The sequence below is a fragment of the Danio aesculapii genome, chromosome 9 (assembly GCF_903798145.1).
Source record: "Danio aesculapii chromosome 9, fDanAes4.1, whole genome shotgun sequence".
Lineage (NCBI taxonomy): Eukaryota > Metazoa > Chordata > Actinopteri > Cypriniformes > Danionidae > Danio > Danio aesculapii.
Window position 1 is genome coordinate 42,198,549 of NC_079443.1, and position 27,908 is coordinate 42,226,456.

Below are 27,908 nucleotides of genomic sequence, written 5' to 3' on the forward strand. Positions count from 1 at the left end.
CCTTTTGGTAGCAGAGACGTAGTTCTAGGCTTTTCAGGTATTTTCATTTAACCTTAGTGTTGGCAGGACGTTTGTCCGGGTCTGAGTTTGGGATGAGCACTTCTGGTCCTCTGTCCTACATGATGGACGGAAGGAGCTGATGTTTCCCTCTCGCCGACTGCTGACTGACTACCCCTAGTGTTCAGTTTCTTCGATGGTCCTGGTGAGAAATTATATAGCACAAACAGCTGCGTGTAAAATATAATCTTCTCGGTTTTAGCCAGAATCCCAATATCACTCTGTCAATTGAAATACCTTTATTATTACCAAGAGACACAGGAGAGCCGCCGTTTATCTCCAAACTGCAATGGAGAAAACAGAAAGAAAACAAATTATGCTAGTCAATTATCAAAGGCCTCATATTCGGCTTCTTCCTGACCAAATTTAAAGTACCTGAGGGACGGAAAGCCTATTCTTCTCTGTCTTTCAAACTCTGCTGTAAACAATCGTGATATTCTGGCGTCTGGAGCTAGATTCTCCATTAGGAGGTCATAAATGCGAGGGGATTTTCTACATTTTGTCATAAGCTGTCGATGTGCGTAACGATTGAAGGTCAGGTAACCCAGAGCACTTGTACAAGCTGTTCGAACCTAAAATGCAAGAAGGAAGGGGGTAAAGTTTTTTTAAAAAGCCTAGAAATACTATTTTAAAGGTGCTGTATGTAAGTTTTTGACTCTTTTAAAGCATACAAATATAATATTTGCAAATATTTAAGAATCATGCTAAGTGGACATACATGTTTATCTGAAAAACAATGCTACAGTGTGTTATTGTCCTTTAAAAATGTGCGTTCCGTGTCGAAATGTCCGTCTTTGTTTTGGTCTCTATAACCAGCCCATTGTCAGTTTAGCCAATAGGTTGTTTTCAAGCACGTGCTTCAGGTGACGCCCGAAATTCAGATGGAGAGCAGGAAGTAAAAAACTGAATGGGAGACAGAGGAAAGTGCATATTTTTGCAATTTATACCATATTTCAAAGGAGATATAAATAGAAATTAACCATATATGTTGGGCATGATCCTTATATCATGAAGAGGGCTGAGTTTTCTACTGAATTAAAATATATTGGCCTGTCATCGAGGTGGTAGATGCTGTATAAGCATTTACACTACATGAAAAAAATACTATAGTGTTTGGAAGCATACTATAGATAATTAATTAAATTAAACTGCCGTAGTAATTATATTGTTGCTGTGGTAAAACACAACTGTAGTAATAAACAAATTATTCAACAGGCTTCAGTTTTCTACGCTATAATTATACACCATCACAACGCAACACTAACATTACAGTATTCCAGTATCTCCTGGATTTTGAATACGTGTGGTGGTGTTTGTATCTAACACATTAACAGATGAGTCACATTAATAAATGAGTTTTATATAACACATTAACATATAATACACATAGCTAGGCCTGTATACAATCTATTGGTGCTGTCAAACGAATTATCGCGTTCAAAAAAAAGTTTGTACACATGGATGTATTAAAAAAATGATTATTACATGCCACTTTTTCTTCTGTTTTTCAGCCAGTTTCTTGAAAATTCCCCTGAGTATAAGCAAAAACTTTTGGAAATCTATAAAAGCAGGTTGGCATTTCTTAATTTGCTGGTTTAAACAATTATAAACGACATAAAACAGAAACATTTTGATATTCTGATAGCGATTACTATGTAGAAGAATCACTTCCTGCCCTCCATCCGAGTCTTGTGCGTCATCAATGACATCATGTGAAAACAGTGTTTTTAAATTTCACCACCCCGGGTTGCCTTGTCGGTAAAACAGTGTATTTTATTTCAGTCTTGAAGTATGGCTGAAAATGCGATTTTTCTAAATTAGATGCAGATTCAGAGATATAAAAAACAATTAGTAAATAATAGCAACTGAACATGCTCAATCATCAGGAACACTTGCTCCTGCTTGTGTTGTCAATCTGGCAACCTGTGTTTTTAGGGGGGAGGGGCCAGTTGAAAAAAAACAACTCAGTTATTTTGAATTCGGACTGCAATACCTAGTTCAATCCTACATATTAAGTTCTTATTTTAATCAATTTGAAAAGATCTACCTCTTCATCTTCTGAATCCAGATGAGCAGAGAGATGCTCTATAGCACCCATGCTGACAATGGCATCAGTAATACCTGCTCTCATGTGAGCAAGACTAGCAAGAAGTTGTGCTGTAGACACAAATATACCAATATAAACATGTATTTTCTTATACAATCGATTTGATTAGCATGTAACAAACAGTTGTGCTGTTAAAGGAATAGTTCAAACAACTTGCAGTTAATCACCCTCAGAATTTAAAAGAACAATATTTACTTCAATTATTACTTTTTGTAACATGTATCCTCTCTGAAAAATGTTCTTAAACTTTGGAGGTCTTCTCACCTGTAATGTTCACAGTGGTGGATTGGTCAGACTGCAATAATTCAACAAGAATAGTGACTCCCCTTGCTGTCAAAGTCACTTCATCTGACCCACTGATTACTCTAGCCAACACAACTGTCTGTCAAATACAGTAGTAGTAAATTAAATGATTGATAAAATCACCAGACTTCATTATTTTTTTTTTTTTACAATTTTAAGTAATTAAAACATTAACAGTAAGAACATGCCATGTAAAAATAACATTTGTACCATGTTAAAAAAAAACTGATTGTTGGAGTAAGTTTTACAAATATTGAAATTCTATTAGTCTTTGTACTTCAGAAATCAGATAGTTCACCCAAAACAGTCATTATTTACTCACCCTTTACTTGTTTCAAACCTGTTTGACGTTCTTTAACCTTTTGAACAGAGAAGATATTTCAAAGAAAGCTTAAAAAATGTAACCACCGACTTTGTTTTTCCTACTGTGGAAGTCTTCTTTTGTGTTCAACAGAAGAAAGAAACACATAGAACTTTGCAGCCACTTATGAGTAAATAGTGAGTAAATGTACATTTTTGCGTGAATCTATTCAACTGTGAAATGTTGTAGTCTGTGAAAAATGTGTGATCCAGCAGTCTGAGACCCTAGCTTTTTTATTATTTCATAATTGTTTAGGCTATGTTTTATTATTGATGTTTAAAAATCAAAACAATTTGGTATTTTATTCACTTTAAAATTAGAAAAAAAAAATAAATGCATATTTCAGTAGTGAACCTTTGGACCCCAATGCATGTATTTCTGAATCTTCCCGAAGAGTACCTGAAATGCAGCTTTTGCTTTTTTTGTTTCGTTGTCAGAATTCAGAAAAGTGTCATAAATTTTTCCTGGAATTCCTCCCAGGTGTCGTATCGCCCTCTGATGTGCTTTGCTGTTGTATGCGAACAGGGATAATGCATGTCCAGCATCCAGAGAAATCTTCTGAAAGAAAAGACTTGCTCAGCTTTTCGTTCAAACAAACACATCCATAATGCATCAAATAAAGAAGTGTAAAATGTAAATTACTTTATTTTCAGCCTTTAGGAGCTCCACAATGTTCTCATAAGAGAAGTCCTCTTGTTCCCAAAATTCCCTCTGGAGTTTTTGGTTTCCCAGCAGCACACAGGCGAGAGTCTGAGCCACTTGCACCTAATTTGATTTAAAGATTCACAGATGTCATTTCCTGCTTTTATCTTTTTACTTTATGAAAAAAGTCCCAATTCTGAGGCTGCAGCCTTCATCAGCACTTCAAAGTCCATGTAGGCTAAATTGTGCGTTAATAAAAAATATGGTAACACTTTATTTTGATGGTCCAGTTGAGTATTAGTAGACTGTCTGCATAATATCTGTTGATATGCTCTTTTAACAGACATTTAATTGACTATAAGAAACTTTGCAAGTACATGTCAACTTACTCTAACCCTAACCCCAACCTAACAGTCTATTTATAATCTAATGAGAATTAGTTGGCATGTAGATGCAATGTAACTTTATTTCAACAAACGGACCATCAAAATAAAGCGTGACCAGCAATACTACCATTTCAAAATGTAATCTGACATTTTCTTTTAAGGAATTCTGTCGTAACAGATTGACAAAAGATTTTGGTCTCATTCCAACCAACACAAGTGTGCAGGATCCAGCCAAACCTGAATGGCCAAGTTCAGTCCTGCAAAGTTTCACTCCAGGACTAATCAAACACAACAAGCTACTCAAAGTCTAACACATAGATGGGCAACTCTGGTCCTGGAGGGCCACTGTACTGTAGAGTTAAAGGATAAATTCACTTAATCCATTCATTTCAATTCTGTTCTCACCCTTGTGCTGTTCCAATGCCATGAGATATTTTAGATGAAATCTGACAGCTCCCTTTTATAAATATGAGAGCTCGACAACACCAGTCCCAAGACATTGAAAAGAAACCAAAAACATTGTCAAAACATTCCATGTGACTTCAGTGGTTTTACTGTAATCATACAAAGCTCCAAAACCATTTTTGTGCACCAAAAAAAAAAAGATGTGGAAGAGAAGATAAAGGCAAACAAAGTAATTTTTATAGATTTTAAAGATGTTTGGTGCATAAAAGTGTTCTTGGAGCTTCATATGATTTTAAAGTTGAATGTCTCAGGGGATTGGAAAGACATAAGGGTGAGTAATTAATTACAGTATGTTCATTTTTGGGTAAACTAACCCTTTAAACTCTATCAAATACTAGAAAGCTACAGGTAAGTTAGATTTATTAAGGTTTGATCAAAAGACTGTAGGACTGTGGCTTGCCCACCCCTGCTATGGATAATGCAACTACAGTGTTAGAGGAATGGCACCAGGGCCCTCACCACACATAACACTCATTCATTCATTTTCGTTCGGTTTAGTGCATGTATTCATCAGGGGTCGCCACAGCGGAATGAAGTACCAACTTATGCAGGATATGTTTTACATAGCGGATGCCCTTCCAGCTGCAGCCGAGTACTGGGAAACCACACACAACAACTCACCCTAAAGTAAGATGTTTTCACAGTATTGTCCGCATCACTATATTTGGTAATTTGGAACCACCACACATGGTGAGCACCCCATACTGGCATCACTAACACATCTTCCAGCAGCAAACTAGCTTTCTGAGGAGGGCTCACATCCAGGTACAGACCTGGCTTGATCCTGCTTTAAAAGGATAGTTCACCCAAAAATAAAAATGTATTCACTCTCAAGTGGTTTCAAATCTTTATGAGTTTCTTTTTTTCTGTTGAACACAAAAGAAGTTATGCTGAAAAATTTTAGAAACTGGTAACCATAGACTTCCATACAAAGAAAAAATGATTTACAGCATTTTTCAAAATATCTTCCTTTGTGTTCAACAGAAGAAAACTACCTGACAATAGTCTTGTCGCCTATCCAAGTTTAAGAAACAACAAATAATAACTTGACTTCTAGTTGATGACTTGGTATCAAAAGTGGCTTATATGAAAGGCAAAGACCTCTAGATTATGCTTATTTTACCAAAATACAATAAGATCATGCCTTGATTTTTAAAGTATTTCATTAGGACAGTAAGGTCTGACTTTACTTAGACAAAAGTCTTGTCACTTAACAGAAATAATGTACAGAACGCGTAATATATAATAAAGTACATGAGCTTGGATGACTGCATCCATATGTCTCTACAATGACTCAAATAACTTATTAATAAAGTCATCTGGAATGGCAAAGAAAGCTTCTTGCAGGACTCCCAGAGTTCATCAAGATTCTTTGGATTCATCTTCAATGCCTCCATCTTTCTTCAGACATGCTCATGTTCATGTCAGGTGAATGGGCTGGCCAATACTGGAGCACCTTGACCTTCCTTGCTTTTAGGAACTTTGATGTGGAGGCTGAAGTATGAGGAGCGCTATCCCGCTGAAGAATTTGCCCTCTCCTGTGGTTTGTAATGTAATGAGCAGTACAAATGTCCTGATACCTCAGGCTGTTGATGTTGCCAATCTCTTGCACGCCCCCATACTGAATGTAACCCCAAACCATGATTTTTCCATCACCAAACCTGACTGATTTCTTGGGTCCATGAATCTTGGGTCCATGCCGGTTCCAATAAGTCTTCTGCAGTATTTATGATGATTAGGATGCAGTTCAATAGATAATTCATCTGAAAAACCCTACCTTCTGCCACTTTTTCAAATGATCACCTAGAAGTCAAGTTATTATTTGTTGCTCTTACAACTGGGATCGAACATCCAGCCTTCGAATTGGTACCCACCTTGACCTCCTGAGATTCGTGTGCTTTTAAAAGCTCTAATAAAGTAGGAATGGCCTGTTCTCTGTAAACAGTCTTTTGGCTGTTTTTATTTGTAGTGAGCGCCACTCCTGCAACCACAAAACGAAGGTTTTAGAATTTGATCTGTAAAGCAAAGCCTTTTATAACAAAAACAATGTGAAACACTACCTATGCACAAACAACCCAATGCTTCGATGACACTAAGCAGGGTCTTCTGTCCTGTTCGAGATCCTCGAAGCAAACGCACCAATGGCGGCACTCCGTTTTCCCTGCAAAAGCCATCCTGATGGGTACGGCTGTCTCGGCTAAGCGCTATCACCGCTCGGCATCCTGCGAAACAGCGAGATACGTGTGGATAATGTTCTCCGAGGGGTGGATAATTTGTTCCAAACGTGTAACCATATGAAGGTGCGGACAGCTCTGTCTGAAAAAGTTTTTTTTAGGGAACATCTGTCTAACCAAATGTTTTAACAGACCGTCCAGATGAGACACGATCCAGACACCTGCCTGAAAAGGAAGCACTCTTGGCATTAGGCATCGTTTTGGAATCACAGCCTGTAATCAGGTCATAGCTTAACACTAATAGCAATACAAGAGACGGGGACAGTCTTGTAAGCAATGTTTACAGAGAAAGCCACTGGGGGAATAACATTCCACTTTGCATGCCTTCCTGTCTTATGAGTCTAACAGATCACTGCTGTCTCAAGACAGGAAGTGCTGGCCGTTTACCTGCTGGACCGGACCTGTTCTGTCAGTGACAGGGAGAAGCTCAGGCAGTCAATCTGCTCAGTTTATCCAGTGCCTGTCAACACGTAGTCAATGGGAAGCTGTTTTTATTGCATTTGGTGCTTCTTCTGTCTGGACGACAGCTTTGCAGCAAGAGTGTTACTTACATTCATGGGTGACTGATTGATTGGATGGAATTAGGTGATGTCTTTTGGGAGACAGTGTACTATTTGTATCTGGTCTTACCCACGTATTGTATTTTGTCCGAAGGGGACAGAAGAAGGTCAAGGATAACAGAGTAGCCCATCTGCCCTGCTATGAGTTTCTGCTGCTTCAGAGATTGTCCAGCCAGGGCCCACAGAGACATCGCACCCTGTTCTCGTACGTCCAGCTGGAACAACTGAAAGGTCACACAACACAGCAAAGGTCATAAAAGAGCTTTTAACACTTGAAATAGTTAACCATATACTCTTGGGTTACCTCGCTCCATATTTCATCACGATTTACCAGTTAATTCTTTGTATTTACAAACTGCTGTTTCACATTGCACATTACTAAACCCATGTAAAACCCATTCCTAGACCCATGTAACCTAATAGTTCCTAAGTTTAAACAGAGGGTTAAGAACACAATGATAAAAGCTGTGAACAGTGCCAAGGGTTGACTTTAGGCCCTATCATACACCTGGTGCAATAAGAAGCAAGACGTGTTTGGCGTGATTTGTTGCTATTTTTAGACCAGCACAACAGTAATTTTCATGTTTTGCGCCACATTGTTTAACTAGCTAATCCATTTGCGCCATTTTGTGGATTCATGGGTGTGCTTTTCTAAAAATAAGGTGTGTTAAGGCGCATTGTTGGCGTGTAGATACTTTGAAGAACTGAAATAGTCCGCGTCATTAACCACCTAAGAGCTGGTCCAGAGCAGAGCGCATTAGTTAAGCACCTACGCGGGTCAAAACGCCTACACATACACACACAGGATGTACAGCAATACACAAATATCTTTACATATGAAAAAAATTAAATGATTAAAATGTAACAAAAATATTACACAGCAGATAAATATAAAACCACTACCTCCATGCAATGACCACACTTTGTTATTATTGTTCATTTATTCGTTTGCTGGAAATTTGAACTGAATTTAAGAAAGAAATTAACTAACTAAATTAAATATGTAGGCTAATGGATGTCTTGAGTTGAGTGCGTGCAACACTGTTTCTTTGTCCACGAAAGTAAAGGAGTAAAGAGTAAAAGTAAGGAGAAAATAAAGAGGCCGAATGGAGGAGGCTCATTCTTTATCCTCGCACTGCAGATGGTCTGTTTAACTGTTTCTCGCTAGTGAAGCATTCAGCTTTTCATGGCGCGACTCAACTGACTCTTAAAAGGAATGGGAGGTGAGACACTGAATGATTTAATGCACGTTATGCTGGAAAAAAACACCCATAACTCCTTAAGAGAATAAGCACAACCCTGTTAGACCATGTGCCGGACGCAAAGCAAATTTTACCATACTTAAAATAGCATAAGTCGATTCGGACATGCTGTTGAGCCATGTGCTTTACACTTTGCGCATAGATCGTTAAAATAGAGCCCTTTATGTGAAAACTGGTTGAGTTATCTAGAAATACTTTGTAAATAATGCTGGGTTCCACACAATTGATTTGTGTTAAGACAACATAAAGAAACTAATTTATTAGTTTTTACAAATTGATGTGGATTGAACATAAAACAATTAAGTGTCCCCCAAAAAACTCAAGAATATTGTTGTTTCAGCTCGTTTTAAATAAGTAGTTTGAACAAACCGCAAACATCATTTTTTGACTGTATACAGGTAATTTAACAAAAAATCTAAATGTTAAATGTAAAAGCCAGGTTGCCATGTTTAAAAATCATTCAAATATTTCTTAAATTATGTTAAGCAGTGTAATATCTTTATGACAAAATCTAACATGATTGGTTGAAGCTTAATTATTTAATGACGTTTTTTTAATTGCTGAGGCTTCTTTAAGTATGTTGGTGTACTTCTAACTGAAACAGAATATAGAGTAGGGGGTGGGGCTTTCTATTTGTGAATCCTTCCCTCAGCAACGGTAAGAGAAGCATGGTTAAGGAAGTTGCTATGGAAGCCATCAAGCTGACATCAAAAGAAAATGGTCAGACTTTGGGCCCTATTTTAACGATCTAGGCGCAAAGTCCAAAGTGCAAAAACATTAAAGGCGTGTCCACTTTTGCTATTTTAAGGACGGAAAAATATGCTCTGCGCTGCGGCGCATGGTCTAACAGGGTTGAGCTTATTCTCTTAATGATTTATCGGTGTGTTTTCAGAATAAACCAATCAGAGCCTCATCTCCCATTCCCTTTGGGAGTCAGTTGCGTCACGCCATGGCGCATTTGCTACTTAAATGGCGGACTTTGTACATGAAAAAACTGAATGCTTCACTAGTGAGAAAACAGTTAAACAGGCCATCTGCAGCACGAGAATGAGCTTCCTTATTCTTTACTTTCACTTTCACTCTCTTTTTTGGATAAGGAAACGTGTTGTACGCACAGACATCCATTAGCCTACATAATTAATTTAGTTTGTTAAGCGCAAAGATTTGTTTCAAAACTATTTCTAAATTCAGGTCTAATTTACAGCAAACGAATAAATGAACAATAATAACGAAGTGTGGTCAAAAAACTGAGTTGTATACAAATACACATGCAATGCCCATATGGTCCAAAACCTGACAGGTGGGCAAATCTAAGCTTATTTTTTAATAAAGCAAATATAAATATAATAAATAACATTACTACTAATAATAACATTATACAAGTGCTAATTGTCATGAATAAACTGAAAAAGCCTCCCGAGATGAAGGCATGAAGGCAGTGGTTTTTATATTTATGTATAAAATAATAATTTTTGTAATACTTTATTCATTTAACTTTTTTTCATTTGTAAAGATATTTGCGTATTGCTGTACATCCTGTGTGTATTAAGCAATGTTTAAGCGCAGTGCACAACTAACGCGCTCTGCGCTGGACTTTAGACCTGCTCTCATCTGGTCTATTGTGCAGTCTATTTTAGTTCCTCAAAATAGCAACGCGCCAACAATGCGCCTTAACACACCTCTCTTCTAGACCGGAACACCTATGAGTCCACAAAGTGGCGGAAATGGATTTGCTATTTAAACAACGTGGCGCAAAATGGGAAAACTATAGTTTGAAAATAGCAACACGTCATAGAAACACGTCTTGTGCCTTGAGAGTATGATAGGGCCCTATGATTGGAGATTACCAAAACAGTGGATTAACTTGCAGTTAATTGTTCACCTCAAAAATGTGTGCTAGCAAAATAAACATTGTACATTTGAAATAGTAATTTTAACATTCATTTTGCAGTCATCCCTTCATTAAAAATGGTTTATTTATGTGCTTACAAAGTAAAGTCTTAATTCCACAGGGGCAATTGTACAATAAAAGTTTAAACAGGGTGCTAAAGATGCAGTTACATTACCATTAAAAGCTGTAGAAGATATTTAGGAGCTGATTGTCTGAGGAAGCACTGCTGTACGACAGGGTTGTGGCTGGCTAGAGATTCAAGCGCTGAAGCTGCTTTGACCTTCACAGATATCTTTCTGTGTCTCAGGGCTTGAACCAAGGCACCAACCGCTCCTGCCTCACATATGAGTGCCTGATTCTCCCTGTGACCCCAAGATAATTCAGCAAGAGCCAAACAGGCCTCTTCTTGCAGTATATCTGTCAGGAAAAACACATCTGTTTAATATAAACACAACTAACTTAAAATCCATAGCAGAATTTTTTGAAATGACTGAGCAAAAGTAAAACTGCCAGAATTGTCATATAGTTTTTATTATTATTTTAGGATGCTTATTAAGAAAGGTATTTTGACATTGATCATGTTTGCATTTGACCATTTAAGTGCAGAAGGGCCAAAAGAAAGCTCTATTTCACATGTTGTCTGAAAGCCCAGGTATATTATACAAAATTAAAGGGATAGTTCACACGAATTTTAATTGCGTCATCATTTACTCGCCCTCCACTTGTTCCAAATCTGTTTGGAGTTACTTTCTTGTTTCAAACACAAAAGAAGATATTTTGAAGAATGTTGGAAAGCATCAGTCATTGATGTCTATAGTATTTTTTTTTATTATTATGGATGTCATTGGCTGCAGGTTTCCGGCATTGAATTGAATTTAAATATCATTTTTATTTGACAGATTTTAGACAATGTCACGGTCACCAGCGATCCAGCCTGTGCAAATCGCTGGTAAACACACGGATCGCTAACAAATCTACAAATCCGCAAGACTACAAATCTGCCAGTTCATGGACTACAAGATCCAGTCATGCACCACACACACACACACACACACAGTGGTTCCTGATCCTGACTGATTAGACTCACACCACTGATGCTGCTCATGAACTGATTACACACACATATATACACCTCACATTTGACACTCTCATTGCTGGGTCTTGTTAAACTGTATAGTAAACATTATGACACATTTTCCTTGCCTTCCGTGTTTGACTCTTGCTTTGTTTTATTTGTTTATTTACGTTGCCTGCTGCCTGCCTGTACTGACCACCTGCTTGTTTATCGACCACGACTCTGGATTGCCCGTATACATCTGTTTGCTCCTGATTGTGACCGTTGCTTGCCTGACCATTCTCAATAAACCTGCATTTGGATCCTCACTTCCCTTGTCCAGCGTCCATTCACATTACAGACAAACTGTACAAAAATCCAAGTATCCCATACATTTTGAAATAAAACTGTCGAGGATAAAAACCCAATAAAGCCTTGGGCTTGTTTCCATTGAGGTCCTCGCTGTTAAAAAAATGCAGTATGGCTGCAAAATACAGTAAATGCATAAAACAAACAGTACCTCCACATTTTAAAACATGAACAAAATTATTCACAATTCAATAACATAAAAAAACATCATCATCCACCATGCAAACTAACTATCCTTACCAAACAACCATCTTTTGATCGCTTTTTTTGAAATTCCTAAAGTCTTTTTAAGTCTTTAATTCTTTAGATTATTTTGTTTTGTATTCAACAGAAGTCAAACATTCATACATTTACAATCCCTTGAGGCTGAGATAATAGTGAGGAATTTATTATTCATTTATTTATTTAGCTGAACTATGTTTTCAAGGAACTGGTGGTGAGATGGTCCGTCTATGTTTTACCAACAGGTAAACATCCAACACACACAATCATTTTCACATTCTTATTACCCTTAAGCAAAGAATGAAAAATAAATTTCCCATTAGTAAACCTATTGTGTGTACCAAACTGAGTTCCTATTATCTGAGCACTTGAATGATTTAAAATGTTTCAGTTTTATGCTTAAAAATTCTTTAAAATGTCTTTCACACTGACCCCAGCCTATCAGGCAGTTCTCACAGATGAACCCTGCATTTGTTTTTCCTCATTACTGTATATTTGCAAAAAGGTTAACAGTACCAGAGTCCACGGCCAGGAATTGAATGAGAAGAGGAACTCCTCCTGCATGTGCGACCGCAGTTTGGTTGTGTGGGCTTCTGACACACAAAGTACGGATGCACCTGACACCATTTACTAGAACATCTTGAAGGTCAGAGGTAAGGAGATTCACTATGAGTGCCACCCCACCCTACAAAAAACAATGAGGCATTTGTTAAAAAAAAAGAGGTTTGGAGGCTTTAGTTTAAGGATCAATTCTCATTAATAATATAAATGCTTATTAACAGAATATTACAAGAGCACTGGCTGTTTCTGATTATGGTAACACTTAACGGTCCATAAGTAGGCCCACACGGAATCTGCGCGCGCAGAATTACACAGATTTTTAGCCCATCATTAATTCTGTTTATTTAAATGTGTGTAAATCTATATTTATTCAGTTTTAAAAAATTAATTACAGTAATATTCTTGACTAATGTGAAAATGTTCATCTGATTTACGTACAATGCAATTTGTACAGTAATACTTTCTGTCTTTTAGTAGATATATTATATGAGAGACTTGCTTTGTTTACCAAATAATGTGAATCTAATTGGATTTGCATTTTAAACATTAAATAAAAGTTAAAAAGATTTTATTTTTCTCTCAAAATAATTCCACAGAAATCCGCAGATTTTTACCAAAATTCTCGGCAGAAATAGCAAAAAAATGTCCGCAGATTCCGTCTGGCCCTATCCATAAGTTAATGTATTTACTAACATTAACTAAGTAATAATTACCCTAAAATAACCCTAAAATAATCTTGCAAAGCATTTATTAATCATAGTTCAACATTAACTTATGCATTATTAAAATCCAAAGTTGTGCTTGTTAACATTAGTTAATGCACCATGAGGTAATATGAACTAACGTTATTTAACTTAACATTAACTAACGTTAAAAAAGACGAATAAAAATGTGATAAATGGATCACTAATAGTTTGTTTAAGTTAGGAAACAGTATTAATACAGTAAGACATAGTGTACATTTGTAATACATTAACTAACATCAACTAATGGACAATTATTTTAGCGTTACCAGGATTACTAAGTGATGACTGTATTTCACATGCTTAAATCCTATCCCAAACCTAAATGTAAAAGCACCTTACAAACTATTAATAAGCTATTGTTAAGCTATTATTATAAAAATGTTAGTCTGAGATAAAATCATAGTTAATAATTAAATGGATAGTTCATCCCAAAATGATCTGTCATCATTTACTTTCCTACAACATGATCCAAACCAGATTGGTTTTTTTCTGATGAACACGAAAGAAGATATTTTGAAGAATGCTGGAATCCTGTTACCATTGACTCATAGCAGGAAAAACAAACACTTCGTCAATGGTTAATACATTCCAACATACTTCAAAATATCTTCTTTTGTGTTAAACAGAACAATAAAATTCAAATTGGTAAATAATACATAATGTAATAAGCAAATAAATGATTAAATTCTGACAGAATTAGCATTTTTGGGTGAACTGTCCATTTAATAATGTGAATTGATTCCCAAACTCAAATATGACCAAAATAAGGATGCCATGTAAGTCTAGGGTCTTTACATGTGTACAGATAGCCTAACAGACTTTTGACCCACCAAGTCAGCAATGAGGCTTTGGTGCTGCTCGCTGTGTCCAGCCAGATCAGCAAGTATAACAGCACAGCGAGAGTCCAGCTCGGGCTGATGGACACTGAGGAGTTTGATCAGAATCGGTACAGCACCATGATGCACCAGTTCTTCACAGACTCGTGAGTTTTCCGTCATATGACACAGGACCGCTGTAGCCATGCACTGCACCACCAGTCTGTCTGAACAAAGCAAGTCCACCAGCACTGGAACACCTCCTGAAACACAGCGACATGAACATTACACAATTTGCTAACATCTTTCTATCTTCTAGATCAGTGATTCACAACTGTTTTTGCTTGCCAACCCAGATTTTTTGTTTCAAGTGGCATTCAATACAGCACCGATGTTTGTTCCAAAAACATGGAAAATATTGTATTGTGTTTCTTAATAGGAGACATGCATTTAATTATTCATGTACAGGACAATGGTGAAACCTGTATAGAAATATTCAATATTTTGCTAAATAATAAGTCATAATTCTGTTAAAGAAATGTATAAATAAATGAATCTGAACTACAATGTGTTTACAGAATTTTAAGATTTGTAATTGTGAAATATTAACGCGAACAAGTCAGAACTCTGAGTTTACACAGTGGGGGAATTAAGTTTTGAACGCATCACCATTTTTCTCGGAAAACATAGGTGCTGTTGACACCAGATGTTGGCAGCAACCAAAGAAATCCATAAGCAAAGAAAACAAAAGTAATTCATTTACAAATAAAGTTGTTTAATAAAATGAAACAACACAGGGAAAAAGTATTGAAGCTGTAGATAAGCTGTAGAAGCAGTGAAAGCCCAGACAGCAGCTGAAACCTCTCAGTGGTTCTTCAGCAATCCTCTATGTCCTTCATTATTAAAAATTAATATTAGTTGCTTCAGTCCAACATCTACATTATAAGTATGATGAAGATGAAACCATTTCAGCAAGACAATGATCCAAAACACAGCCAATGAAACTCTCAAATGCTTTCAGAGAAAGAAAATCAAGCTGTAGAATGGCCCAGCCAGTCCCCTGACTTGAATCCAATATAAAATACAAAATAAAGATCAGATTTGATAAGAGACTCACAGAACCATCATGATTTTTACACTCTGTTGAAATCTGTGAAAAAAATCATACATGAGCAATTCATGTGACTTCATTCTCCATATGAGAGGCGTCTTCATTGTTATTACACAACAACTTTTTCAGATTTTTGTTTTGTTTTGTTTTATTTTTGTTTGTATTGTTTGGGTTTTTACTAAAATCTGGTTCAATTCCACGTCAACAGCTACTTTAGAATATTTTTCCCACAAAAAAAAACATGACGTGTTAAATACTTTTTCCACACGGTATATCAAAATTTCACAGAATTATGATACAAAACTATTTTTTTTATCCCATAGCAAAAAACAAGCTACCATATACTTTCCATGACAATGATTTTAAAAGTTTTAGCTACTGTATTTTATTAAACAATGTATTTTAATTTGAATTTATTAAAAAAAAATTATGTAAATGTGTGCTATCATTATTTATATATATATTAAAAAAAGCTCAAATGTCTGTTCTTCTGGGTAATAACATTATGATATGTGTAATTACATAATTACTTAATTTTAGATGAACTATACATCATACTTATTGTTAGTATACACAATGCCACAAACAACATTTAGCATGGCTTATTATTATTATATTAGTATTACAAGCTTTCAAAGAATAATTATCCAAAACTAAATATTAAAAAAAAGAGTTGCTTTGTGATATGACGTTATTAAGAATATATATTTCTATATCTTTATACATCTATGACCTGCGTCCATTATATCCTCACAGAAGGACTCAGTGTTTACACAGAGAGCCTCAAGACACCCGAGAGTCTTCTCCATCTGCTTAGAGTCTTCAGTCTGAAGCATTTCTGCAGGGAAAAAAAGCAGACATCAGGTTATTCAAAAAAACAGAGGTTACTTAAGAGAAAACTCAGAATACACATTTTAAATCTGCAATTTCATACCGACAAGAATCTTCCATACAGGAAGGCCATGCAGGTTGAGCTGAATGAGGTGTTTAAGGACATCTATGTGAAAGTAAAGAGCTGCCAGGTGGACAGAGTTATTTCCCTTGCTGTCTTCCTCTCTCCAGTTTGCCCCTGTGGACAACAGGAAGTCTAGAGCTTCCACTGAACCTGAGGTCGCTGACAGTAACAGTGGAGAACTGCCATACCTGCAAAACATTCATCATCTGACATTTCGAAAAAGTACGTTTGATGCATTTCTTAACATTATGATGAAACTCTACTAGATGTGAATACTAGAATGTGAATACACCGACATGCAAATTTTCATGGACACTAATTTTAAAGACTTTTTAAAATCACTAATAATTATAAATCAAGCACCTTTGTAATTTACACCCTAGCATACTTCCCATAAGTCCTTTTTGTACTTAACAATTCACTTACACTTAATATTTACATAAAAATTTCAGTAATGATGTCCTGAATGTCATTTTCACAAACGTAGACCGTTCCAAGAACTTTAAAACAATAAGCTGAATTCACTACTGAAAATATTCAAATGCGGTTTTTGAAATATTGATAAAATGTGCATTATTTATCACAGTTCTCTTTTAAGACTATAAACTTTAAATTCAAGCACTTTCAAGAACCTATGTTTCTGAATTTATATGTTTGACCTTGAATTTAAATGTCTAAAATTTATGTACATTCAAGTACTTTAAAGAAGTGTGGGAACCAGGGAAAGTATGATTTTCTTTTTATAAATAAATGAATTATCAATAATTAATTAATGAAGATGTTTATTTGGTAAAGATGCATTCAATTTTAAAGAAAGAGTTTACAAACATTTAATTATTACTTTTAACTTAAACTATATTTTTAAGTTCTAGATTTCTTTCAATTTCTGTTTTTGATTTATTTTTTTATTAAATATTTATTCATAAGAACTTAAGAGCAGTTTGGCTACAATATGGGCTAAGAAATAAACACACATCTGGATTAGCAGTTGAAAAGCAACAAATCTGTTTTATCAAAATTTGCTTTGATTATATAAAACAAGTTATTGCATTATTAAGGTGGTTTAATATTATAATTGCCTTAATACTGTAGTCATAAAACTGTATCTTTGAGTCCTTAATGTAAATTACTGTTTTCTCTACACTGTTTTGTATATCCAATGTAAAAAGCTCTGTGTACCATACATCTGCCAGTAAATGTGGAACTTTATGCAATATGAATAATAAAAAAGTACTCTGATAAAAAAGGTTTCTTGAGCACCAAATCACCATATTAAATGATTTATAAAGGATCATGTAATTCAGAAGATCAAAGTAATAATTTAATAATGTAATAATGAAAATTCAGATGTAACATCACAGGAATAAATGACATAATATTAAATTAGAAAACACTTATAAAATATATTACATACTCAGCAGGGGTCTTCATCTCTAATAATGTTGGGTCTTTCCTACATAGCACCTGAATGCATGCTGCCTGCCCATAAAAGGCTGCAAAATGAATGGCCATCCAGCCTCTCTTATCCACAACTCTGTAGTCGGCTCGCAGTGCTAGAAGACAGTTCAGGGATTCAAGGGAGCCACATTGTGCAGCAAGGTGCATTGGTGTGAGGCCTAAAAGAGGAACATTTTTTAATCATATCTTAATGTAAATGGCATCTCTACGCATATCAGACCAAGTTTTACATCACTGATATCAATCTATAGCATCTGTTGTACTTTCTGAAGTGATTGAAGTGATTTGGTCTGTCACATAATAATACTACTGTGATAGTATAACTACTACCATTAACACTACTTCTAATGATTATATTTATCATAATAATAACAATGATAATAATAATTATTATTAATAATAATATAAATAATAATAGTTATTATTATATTATTGAATAATTATTATAAATAATAATAAAATACTGTGAATTATTATTATTATAAACATTAATATTAATATTAATTATCATGAATTATTAATTATTAGTAGTATTATTATTAATCATTGTTATTATTAATTATTAACAATAACAACAACAATTAGTAGTAGTAGTAATAGTAGTAGTAGTATAAATAATCAGTATTATTATTATTATAGTAATAATAATAATTATTATTATTATTATTATAGTAATAATAAACAATAATTACATCCATTTATTTTAATTATTATTAGTAGCAGTGGTAATTGTAGTACTATTAGGTGTTTACTACAAATAATATTATTAACAATAATTGTCATTATGCTTAGGTCATAATATAAAAGGTGTGACCTATAAAAAATACAACTGCTATTAATATTATTATTTGCCATTGATTATAAATAATGAGTTCATATTTGATTAATATTATTTAATATGATACATTTAAATGTTATACATAAATTAACAGCTTTAAAATGTCCACTTTAATACCTCTACCAGCTCCTTCTACGAATCTGACCCCTGATTGTCCTGTCAGTAGAGAAAATGTAACATAAGAACAAATAGAAATGTCTAAATCCAGCTGCACTTAAGCTGAGACTGACACTATGTTGACCTGTGTTAGTGAATCTCTCGCTGCGCGTCTGGTTCAGGTTGACTCCTGCAGCCGCGAGCTGAACAATGATGTGTGTCTGGTTATGGATGGCAGCATGATGAAGCAGAGAGAAACCCTGCTCATCAAGAGCATGCAGGAGAGACGGCGGGATCCTACGACTCAATGAGCAAAACACTGCACACAGCCCTCTCTCTGCTGCCGCCTTCAGCCCAAACGCCGCATTCTGAGTGACACACACATTTTGATCTTAAAGTACAAATGGAATCAAAACTAACCATGTTGTTTGTCAGCTCACATTGCTACTTTTGGGGTGAACAAGTCATCTGTGCATTGTATTAAGAAACAAAAATGGTTTGTCCTGCTCCTAAATTTGCCCATATCCATCAGATTGGCACCATCTTTGTCTGTTTTTAAATCTAAGTTTAAAAAAAATCCTGTTTAACAAAGCATTTAACACCAGAATACTTTTTATTTAGTATTTTACTGGCTTTTAACATTTAGAAGCCTTTTTCTCACTTCTAACTTTGCATAACATTGTTTTCAATGGTCTATATTCACAGCAAGTGTTTTTCAGCCATTGATAAACCACCGGTGAATTGTTAATGTGACTACTTTTAATTTAATATTGTTGTTTTAGTTATAACTTGGATTGTTTTCAAAGGCCTTTATGCACAGCAAGTGTTTTCCACTGGTAACCTTCAGGTGAATGATTAATGTGACTATTTTCAAATTAATAAGGTTACTATTACAACATTGATAATGTAATTGAATTAGAATATAGTCGGTTAAAAAGACTTAAGCTTTCATGTAGTTGTAGAGTAAAACGAGATGAAAGACCATTTGAATGCAAGTGCCGTCAAGAGCAGCAGAAACTTCCTTGAAAGTAATGAAATAAAAATAAATGTCCATATTTTAAAGACAAGGCGCGAATCAATGGAATTTAATGCAGTGCTTCTTGTCTGGTCTGAGACCCACTTTATATCGTATATCAACCAATTAGTAAAGATCATTGATTTTTAAAGAAACCAGAACTTAAACGCTGCAATTTTATGATGGCATGACAGTTTATTGGAAGTGAAAATTTTAATTAAACATCCCAGTCCGTATACCCCATTATGCTATATAAATAAACTGTCATTGTCAACTACCTGTATAATTAAAAAATAAGTTCAGTCAACTAGTTACAATGGGTTTATTGATTTTTTAAAATAAAGTAAACTTTTTACAGTGTATAAGCAGCGGTACTCACTGAATTGATGGTCATTTCTCACCTTGCACTTTATAGCTTTTGTGTAGCCAAATGTTTTCTTGAACTGCTCGTGTAGCTCAATGTCCGTCAAAGGCAGTCTCTTCTCTTTGAGGGTTTTAATGGAAGAGTTTAAAGCCCCCCACCACTGACCCAGGTTAAGCTGAGGATAAAGTGACTCCAGCTCAATGGAGATGACGTTATAGCTGCAAAACACAAATTGTATGACGTAAAATGCAAGACTAAATTTAATAATTTCTTTTTATTTCCCAAGTGCTGTTTAACGATAAGAATATTTTAAAACATAATAGTTTTATTAACAAATTTTTTAATAACTAATTTATTTAGTCTTTGCTATGATGACAGTACATAATATTTCACTAGTTATTTTGATACTAGTATTCAGCTTAAAGTGCTATTTAAAGGCTTAACTGCTAAATTAATTATGTTAATTAGATAGTCCGTGGACAACAGAGTTTTGTTCTGTAGCCAATTTGTTTTTAATTGCTTTTTTTTTTTTTAATCCAGCCAGCATATCAGACTTTCTCTAAAAGAAAAACGCACATTCCCTTGCTCTGTTAAACATTACTTGGGAAATTTTTTTAAATAATTACAATTTCACAATAGGGCTAATAAAAAGGATAAGAGAGCTCCTGGATTTCATCAAAAATAACTTAATTTCTGTTCAGAAGACCAATGAAGGTCTCGAACGAAGCGGATTGGAACTTGATCTGCTTTTAATGCCCTAAACATCCAGAGCTCTGCACAATTTTGCTCAAACCCTGATCAAACTCACTTGAACCAACAAATTAAGGGGATTAAAATAATTTGAAACTATTAAGCACAAGGCAGGTGTGAGATGAAGCTAAACTCTGCAGAGTTGTGGCCCTCCAAAAATGTAATTTAAAACCATTGTTTTAGTGCCAGATACCATAAGATATATTAAGTGTTCTTTTAGAGACCATGCATTGACAGGTTGGAGCACCAATAGAACATTGTGCATTGGTCATCATGTTTTAAATCTTCAGTGGAAATACACAAATATATAATATATAAATAGCTCAGACCTTTTGCCTTCAATCTCACTGAGTGGTATTGGAAAATGGGTTTTGTATGTAGAGTCCTGACGAAGCATTTCATAAAGATAATTGGCTGCCTGAGTCTGTAGAGTTTTGAAAGCCACCTGAACAGAAAAGAAAAAAATAATAATATCATCTTAGTAGCATAAATATCTAACAGTTCAGAGTTTCTTTCATTTTTTAATATTTCAATAGAATTCACATTGCTTATTCAAACGTCTACGATTTATGTTACAAGGCAGATTGTATTGCTTACTGCTGAAGTAGTATGCATTTGTGGTTTAAACCTTGTAGATAATACTTTTATTATTGCTTGTGTAGCATTCACAAAACAAATATTAAATTCTAGGGTGGGTATAATGTTTATGTTCTCTAAGTGTAATATTTAAACTTTCCAGCATTCAAAACCAACATAAAAAAACAAATCAAAAACATCTTAAAAAAATGCAATAAACCTTGACGTCCACTTGACATCCACACATTGATGCTCTTTTGACCACCAAAATAATGACACAAAAAGTCTTATAATATAATTTTTTTAATTCCAAATTAACGCTGGATTTTGTATCCTATTACAATTCATGCAATCTACATTGATGTCAAAACTGACATCTAACATTGGCATCAAAAATCAATTTTAGGACAGTCCTGTTACCACGTTTTCTGACACCAATGTAAGATATCAATTTGATACTAAATTTTGACACTAAATTTATTAGTATGTTTGACATGTTTGGGTCACCTTCATTTCCTCAGTGGCGTCATCAAGAGAAGGAGTCCCCACATCAAATTCAATCCCTCCATGAAGGTGAAAATATTGATCCTGCTTGTGTGGGAAGTGCTTGCAGGCAAATTCAGGTCCAAGAAGGTGTGGAGGAACCTCTCGCTCTGTTTTCAGCTTGTCGTCTGAAAATAGCAAAGACCTTCATTATTAAATGACAATGCAGCTACGTGTTTACCAAGCATAGGAGTGATGGCAGAAGATAACACAAGGCCATTACGGACAGATTTCGTGGAGATATAAAACAAATTCTGAATAAAAAAAATAAATAAATTCATATATATATATATATATATATATATATATATATATATATATATATATATATGATCTCCCTTACACATCCCTTTCACAGAGGAAACTCTCACACAATCTCTACCATAAACCACGAACATTTAACATTATGTAATAAGGAATTTAATGTATACTGTATATTCAACTATATTATATATCTAAACATCTTAAAACTATTGCTATTATTATTATTAATATTATTAATTTCTTCATATAATATAGTTTATATATTTGCAGAGATTTTACTTCCTAGAGAATTATAAGGTGGCCATCTACATATTTTTTTTTTACCTCTTCCTCCTGTTGAAAGAAATAAGACAAAAAAAAAAATTTACTGACAGAGCACAACTGATGCTCAAGCACTAGTCATGTCTTTAATTACTTTTAATGTCAGCCTTTTTTTTTTTTTGCTACAAAAATCCTACATTGAAGCAGGACATCAAAAAAAATTGTAAATACTCATGGTGTTCCTCTCCACAGAAATCTTTAGTAATAGGCGAAAGATTTATTCGATATGAAGAGAAACATGAGTGTACTTAATGTTAGCCTTTTTAAATAAGATTATGCTTTACTTAATAAAATTACACGAACAAGGCAAACTGTGTTTGTTTCTCTATCTTGCTAGTTTAATGGCAGAGAAAATTGTAGTTTAATTTGTTTTAAAATAATAATGTACTGTTTTTCCTTCTGCTACATTAGAAATGACCAAACTAGGGCCCATGGTACCCTTTGATTTGGCCCACCATCCCATCTGAGAAGATAGTGAAAATGATGGGGAGGGTTGGGGCGAATGCCTTTAACACAGATCGGCACTTCTAATTTAACGTAACTTTCAAAAAAGCAAACTGAAATTAAATGTTTCAATTAAATGTTGCAAATGAATCAGATTTTAAAAATATAAATACTGTCACTCAACGGATAGAGGACAATGCAGAGGACATTGGTAAGTAAATCAAGGTAAAAACAGGAGCTGCTTGACTGCTGTAACTCCATTCTGTTATAAAGGGGTTTGTTTTTTTTAACTGTAGTAAGTTCATTATACAGTTTTATATATATACTACATTAATTAATATAAAGCAATGTTTTTTATATTAAATAAATTAGGAAAATACTCATGGCAACTTTAATGTAATAGAGTTTGGTATAGAGGCGACACAGTGGCTTAGTGGTTATCACTGTCGCCTCACAGCAAGAAGGTCACTGCCTGGGCCAGGAGGCATTTCTGTGTGGAGTTTGCATGTTTTCCCCGTGTTTACGTGGGTTACCTCCGGGTGCTTCGGTTTCTCCCAGTCCAAAGACATGTGGTATAAGTGAATTAGATTAACTAAATTGGCCATAGTGTGTGTGAGTGTGTGTGAATGCAAGAGTGTATGGGTGTTTCCCGGTACTAGATTGTGGCTGTGAAGGGCATCCACTGTTGAGTAAAACATATGTTGGAATAGTTGGTGGTTTGTTCCACTGTGGCAACCCCTGATAAATAAGGGACTCAGTTAAAGAAAAATGAATGAATGAATGAATGAAAGAAAGAAAGAGTTTGGTATATTTACCTTTGGCCCTTCATAAGAAACAGTTTGGGCTCCCCTGTGCTATATCTATATATAAATCATTTTCCTTCAGCCTAGTCCCTTATTTATCAGGGGTCGCCACAGCGGAATGAACCGCCAACTATTCTAGCATTTGTTTTAAGTAGCGGATGCCCTTCCAGCTGCAACCCAGTACTGGGAAACTATATTAATATATTTTAAAAATTAAATGTAAAAAAAGACAACACAAACCTGACATAGGTGGGAGCATTTTAGACAGATTTGGAATCAACATCTTTTTCCTCAAAGAAATGAGCAGCGGCACAAGGAACGAGATGAGTTTGAGATAAGCAAGCTCCCTGCAGACTTCGGCATTCTTCTCAAGGTTCTTTTTAACCAAAATAATGTGCTCTGACAGCCTTTTCTGTAGCCTCTGGTATGTGGCCAGATTAATGTTGTCTTCTGTGAGTTGAACAGCATTAGACACGCAATGAGACCCTTCAAACATGAAGAGATTTTGGTGCTGGCGAACAGTGGTCACGAAGGCAGTCAGCTTGATCAGGATGTTTTCTGAGTATTGAGAGAAGAGATTCTCCTCCTCTGTGCTGTTGGGTTCATAGGTTGGGTCTGCATCAGTGTTCTCCTTATAAATGTTCTGATAACATAGTTCATCTGAGATGTCTTTTAAACCTGGTGATACAAATCAAAGTTATTTTAATGTCGCTGAAATAATATTTCATTTTAGTTAGAATTACTTGTAACGTAATAATTTTTTTAAATTATTATTTTTATTGGGTTTTTCTTAACATTAAAACATCTAAACATCATATTAAAAACAAAACGACTCCAGGACCACATGCAAAACTTAAAAATAATAACAACAGTAAAAAAAAAAATGTAAAAAAAAAGGGGGGGGGGGGGGGGTGATATAGGGTATAATTATTTACATACAATATGGACAGTAATTCACTATTTAACCTTGATGTTTTATTTAAGTTCTATTCTACTGTCAGGTCCACTGGTTGCAGAAGTGTAGAAAGGGATTCCAAATGCTACAAAAGTCTTTTAACTTCCCTTTGATAATGTATGTCTGTTTTTTCCAGAGCAATACAGGGCATTTCCTTAACCCATTGATTAGAAGAGGGTCTTTGAGTCTCTTTCCATTTTAATGCAATGATGCGCTTGGCCTGCAGTAAACTAAAATGTACTAGTTTGCGCTTCGTTGTATGCACAACCTTCTTCCGTCTCCTTCCAGAATTTCTGCATCTCTTTACATTTCCACATACAATTATAGAGGGTACCGCTTTCTTCTCTGCATTTTGTACACCAGTCAGGAATATTTGTATTGTATTTATTTAGCTTTACTGGGGTAACGCATGTTCTAAAAAGCCATTTATACTGCAGTAAACTACTGTACATCTTCTGGTAATGCTATGGGTTTGGGCAAATTCAGATGATTCTTCCCATTCTTCCTTCAAAATATTTTCCCATGCAGATAGGTAAGATAGAGAATTTTCTTTTGACCCCTCAAGAAGTAAACATGTAATAAATTAATGATTTATTATTATTATTATTAGTAATGATAATGTAATTATACATAATTAAAATTTTTAGTTAACAGTAGTACTTTTGTTGTACTTCAACTTAATAAAATATTTATAACATTTATAAAAGCTTTTAGTTTTAATAAATCTTTTCCTCTATAGTTTAACATTTTGTTTGCATCCCACCTGTACTGAGAAACTATAATGAATGAATTTTCATATTTAATCATATTTTTATTAATATTAACATATAAAATAAATAATTCAATTACATATTCGGTCAAATATCAAATACATATTTGGTCAAATGATATTATTATCAATTTTCGTTGTTTTTCTGTCTATATAGTCTTAGTAAGGTTTATTCTTGTGTTAATTGTAGCTATTTTAATAAAAGTAAAAATTGAACTGTTTTCTGTAATCCATGTTTTTTTTTTTTTAATTTCAGCTAAAGTTTACTGTATTTTATGTCTTAAAAATGTTCTAATGTTAAAGGTTTTAGGCCGTTATCTGCAAAAATATCCATAATACCCTACAAAACTGACATTATGTCATTCTGGAAGAAATACCGTTTGCTGTCCCGTAAAAAATGTCCAGATTTTCACAACGTTACTATAATTTCTAGAGTAAATAAAGGAGTACAGGATTTAACTGTTAAAATTCACAGTAATGTGTTTTATTAATAATTTATTTATTTATTTAATATAAATTTAATTGTTTAAATTGTGAAATTAATGCAGGTAGCATGATTACAGCAAATTACTGTAAAAAGGGCTGTATCTTTTTGCATGTTATAAAAATTCAAACTCTTTTTATTTCATTCAACATTGATATTAATACAAATTAACTTTTGTGCTAGTATTGGCACTTTTTTGATATTTAGAAATAACAGAATGTTATTGCAGCCCCAAAAACAATTTGGTTACATCATCAAAAATAACTTAACAAAGAAAAATCCTGTTTTGAAACATGAATGTCACAGGAAATGTTTATAAGGAAATTTATTAAATTTTACAAGGTTAACATGGAAATATGAAATAATTTTTAATGAACATAACTTTGTGCTCAGCCAAAAATGTAATAAACTGGAACAAAATAAAACCAAACACTGTTAAACACCCAAACTGATTTCAAAGTCAGGGTAAATGTCAGAATGACTAGCCGAGGAAAGCCTGCTTCACAGTAAAATATAGTTAATTCTACAAGATAATACTGTGAAATCACAGTAATGGACTTTACTATCTACTGTGAAGTTACACTTTACGGCTGTAACTTCACAGTAATTTAATGTACCAAAATTAGTAATTTGCTTTGAATTTACATAGTGTTTTACTGTGAAATAAATGTAATAACTTTTTTTTTTGAGGGAGACTTAATTGTTTTATATTCAATCTACTTAAATTTGTAAAAACTAATCAGTTAACTTAATTTCTTCATGTTGTCCCAACACAAATTGATTATGTGGAACCCAGCATTTTATACAGTGTAACATGTTTGGTCTCCATGTATCTCACCTGCACTGAGAAACTCTGCAAGCACATCTTTCTGTGTTTGAGGAGCACCATCTGAATCCACGGCCATGCTGGATCTCCAAAGCTCACAGAAGCGGATGCGTTTCTCCCTTGAGATGTGACACCCGTGCCAGAGAGCCTTCATGGTATAATCTATGCTTATTAATATCTGCCCGACCTTTGTATCATAATACGCCGGCGGCAACAAGCAGGTGGAGCTCTGGTCATAGTTGGGTTGCAAACTGACCACGGGAACTTGGTTAAACCCGTAAATCCCCACAGTAAGTTCTCTCACTATCTGGTGGACCACTGTATAATCCAGCGGCAAACACGAGCCAGAGGGCGCCAGAATGATTATGTTGGGATGTAAGATGTTCCTCATTTGTCTGCTGATGCCGGGAGGTGTCTCTATTTGTAGTTTATGCTCTTCGGCACTGAGTAACCAGTTGCAGGAGGTCAGGCTGAGCAGTTCTTGAAGTTCCCTGCGGTCATATTTCTGAAGGAAAGATTGAGCGGTCAACGCAGCCCGAACGGCGCTCTCGCTGCTCTCCATCAAAACTTCATGTGTTTATTCAGATATAGAAGAGGTGAGAAAGATCAAATAAAAGTAGTTAATTTACTGCTTATACAAGTTTCTTCGAGTTGTCCGATGAAATGTGTCATTTTGAAAAGCGTTGCTGTTAGTAACCAGTGACGCGCACTCAGGTCTGTAATTCCTCGGATCAACCACTAGATGGTGCTGTTGGATCAAAGTGTTTTTCATTGTTATGCAGGATTAGGTTGCCGCTTGCGCATTTCTGAACATTACTGTACAAAAAGAGCATTACTGTAACTGTATTGAAAATACTACAAACTCAGCATAAAAATACAAAAGTGTTCATTCAAATGACAGAGTTATTAAAATAAAATTACGGTAAACACCATTGATCTACAAGTCTTAAACTGGCCACTTTATTAGGTACACCTGTCCAACTGCTTGTTAACGCATATTTCTAATCAGCCAATCACATGGCAGCAACTCAATGCATTTAGGAATGTAGACATGGTTTAGGCGATCTGCTGCAGTTCAAACAGAGCATAAAAAAATGGGGAAACATGTGATTTAAGTGACTTTGAATGTGGCATGATTGTTGGTGTCAGACAGGCTGGTCTGAGTATTTCAGAAACTGCTGATCTACTGTGATTTTCATGCACAACCCTCATAGGGTTATCAGAGAATGGTCTGAAAAAAAGAAAATCTCCGGTGAGCGGCAGTTCTGTGGGCGCAAATGCCTTGTTGATGCCAGAGGTCA

At 34.8% G+C, this 27,908-nt stretch overlaps 1 protein-coding gene and 1 non-coding gene across 2 annotated transcripts; both read right to left on the reverse strand.

Annotated features, from left to right (window-relative positions):
- Nucleotides 1-21: 21 nt before the first annotated feature.
- Nucleotides 22-27,270, reverse strand: ankar (ankyrin and armadillo repeat containing). The gene is made up of 23 exons (XM_056465733.1): nucleotides 26,620-27,270; nucleotides 23,814-24,251; nucleotides 21,706-21,869; nucleotides 20,952-21,067; nucleotides 19,910-20,090; nucleotides 18,639-18,861; nucleotides 18,515-18,553; nucleotides 17,516-17,717; nucleotides 16,081-16,289; nucleotides 15,880-15,984; nucleotides 14,051-14,298; nucleotides 12,430-12,598; nucleotides 10,444-10,685; nucleotides 7,186-7,339; nucleotides 6,382-6,543; nucleotides 6,196-6,302; nucleotides 3,471-3,593; nucleotides 3,228-3,386; nucleotides 2,429-2,546; nucleotides 2,105-2,214; nucleotides 433-629; nucleotides 295-341; nucleotides 22-199 (listed from the first exon to the last, which is right to left on the reverse strand). The coding sequence occupies exons 1-23, from the start codon at nucleotides 27,167-27,169 to the stop codon at nucleotides 54-56; spliced, it is 4,209 nt and encodes a 1,402-aa protein (XP_056321708.1). The 5' UTR covers nucleotides 27,170-27,270; the 3' UTR covers nucleotides 22-53.
- LOC130235533 (U5 spliceosomal RNA) lies at nucleotides 22,456-22,572 on the reverse strand. The gene has a single exon (XR_008838406.1). It is a non-coding gene; the product is annotated as a U5 spliceosomal RNA (small nuclear RNA).
- Nucleotides 27,271-27,908: the final 638 nt, after the last annotated feature.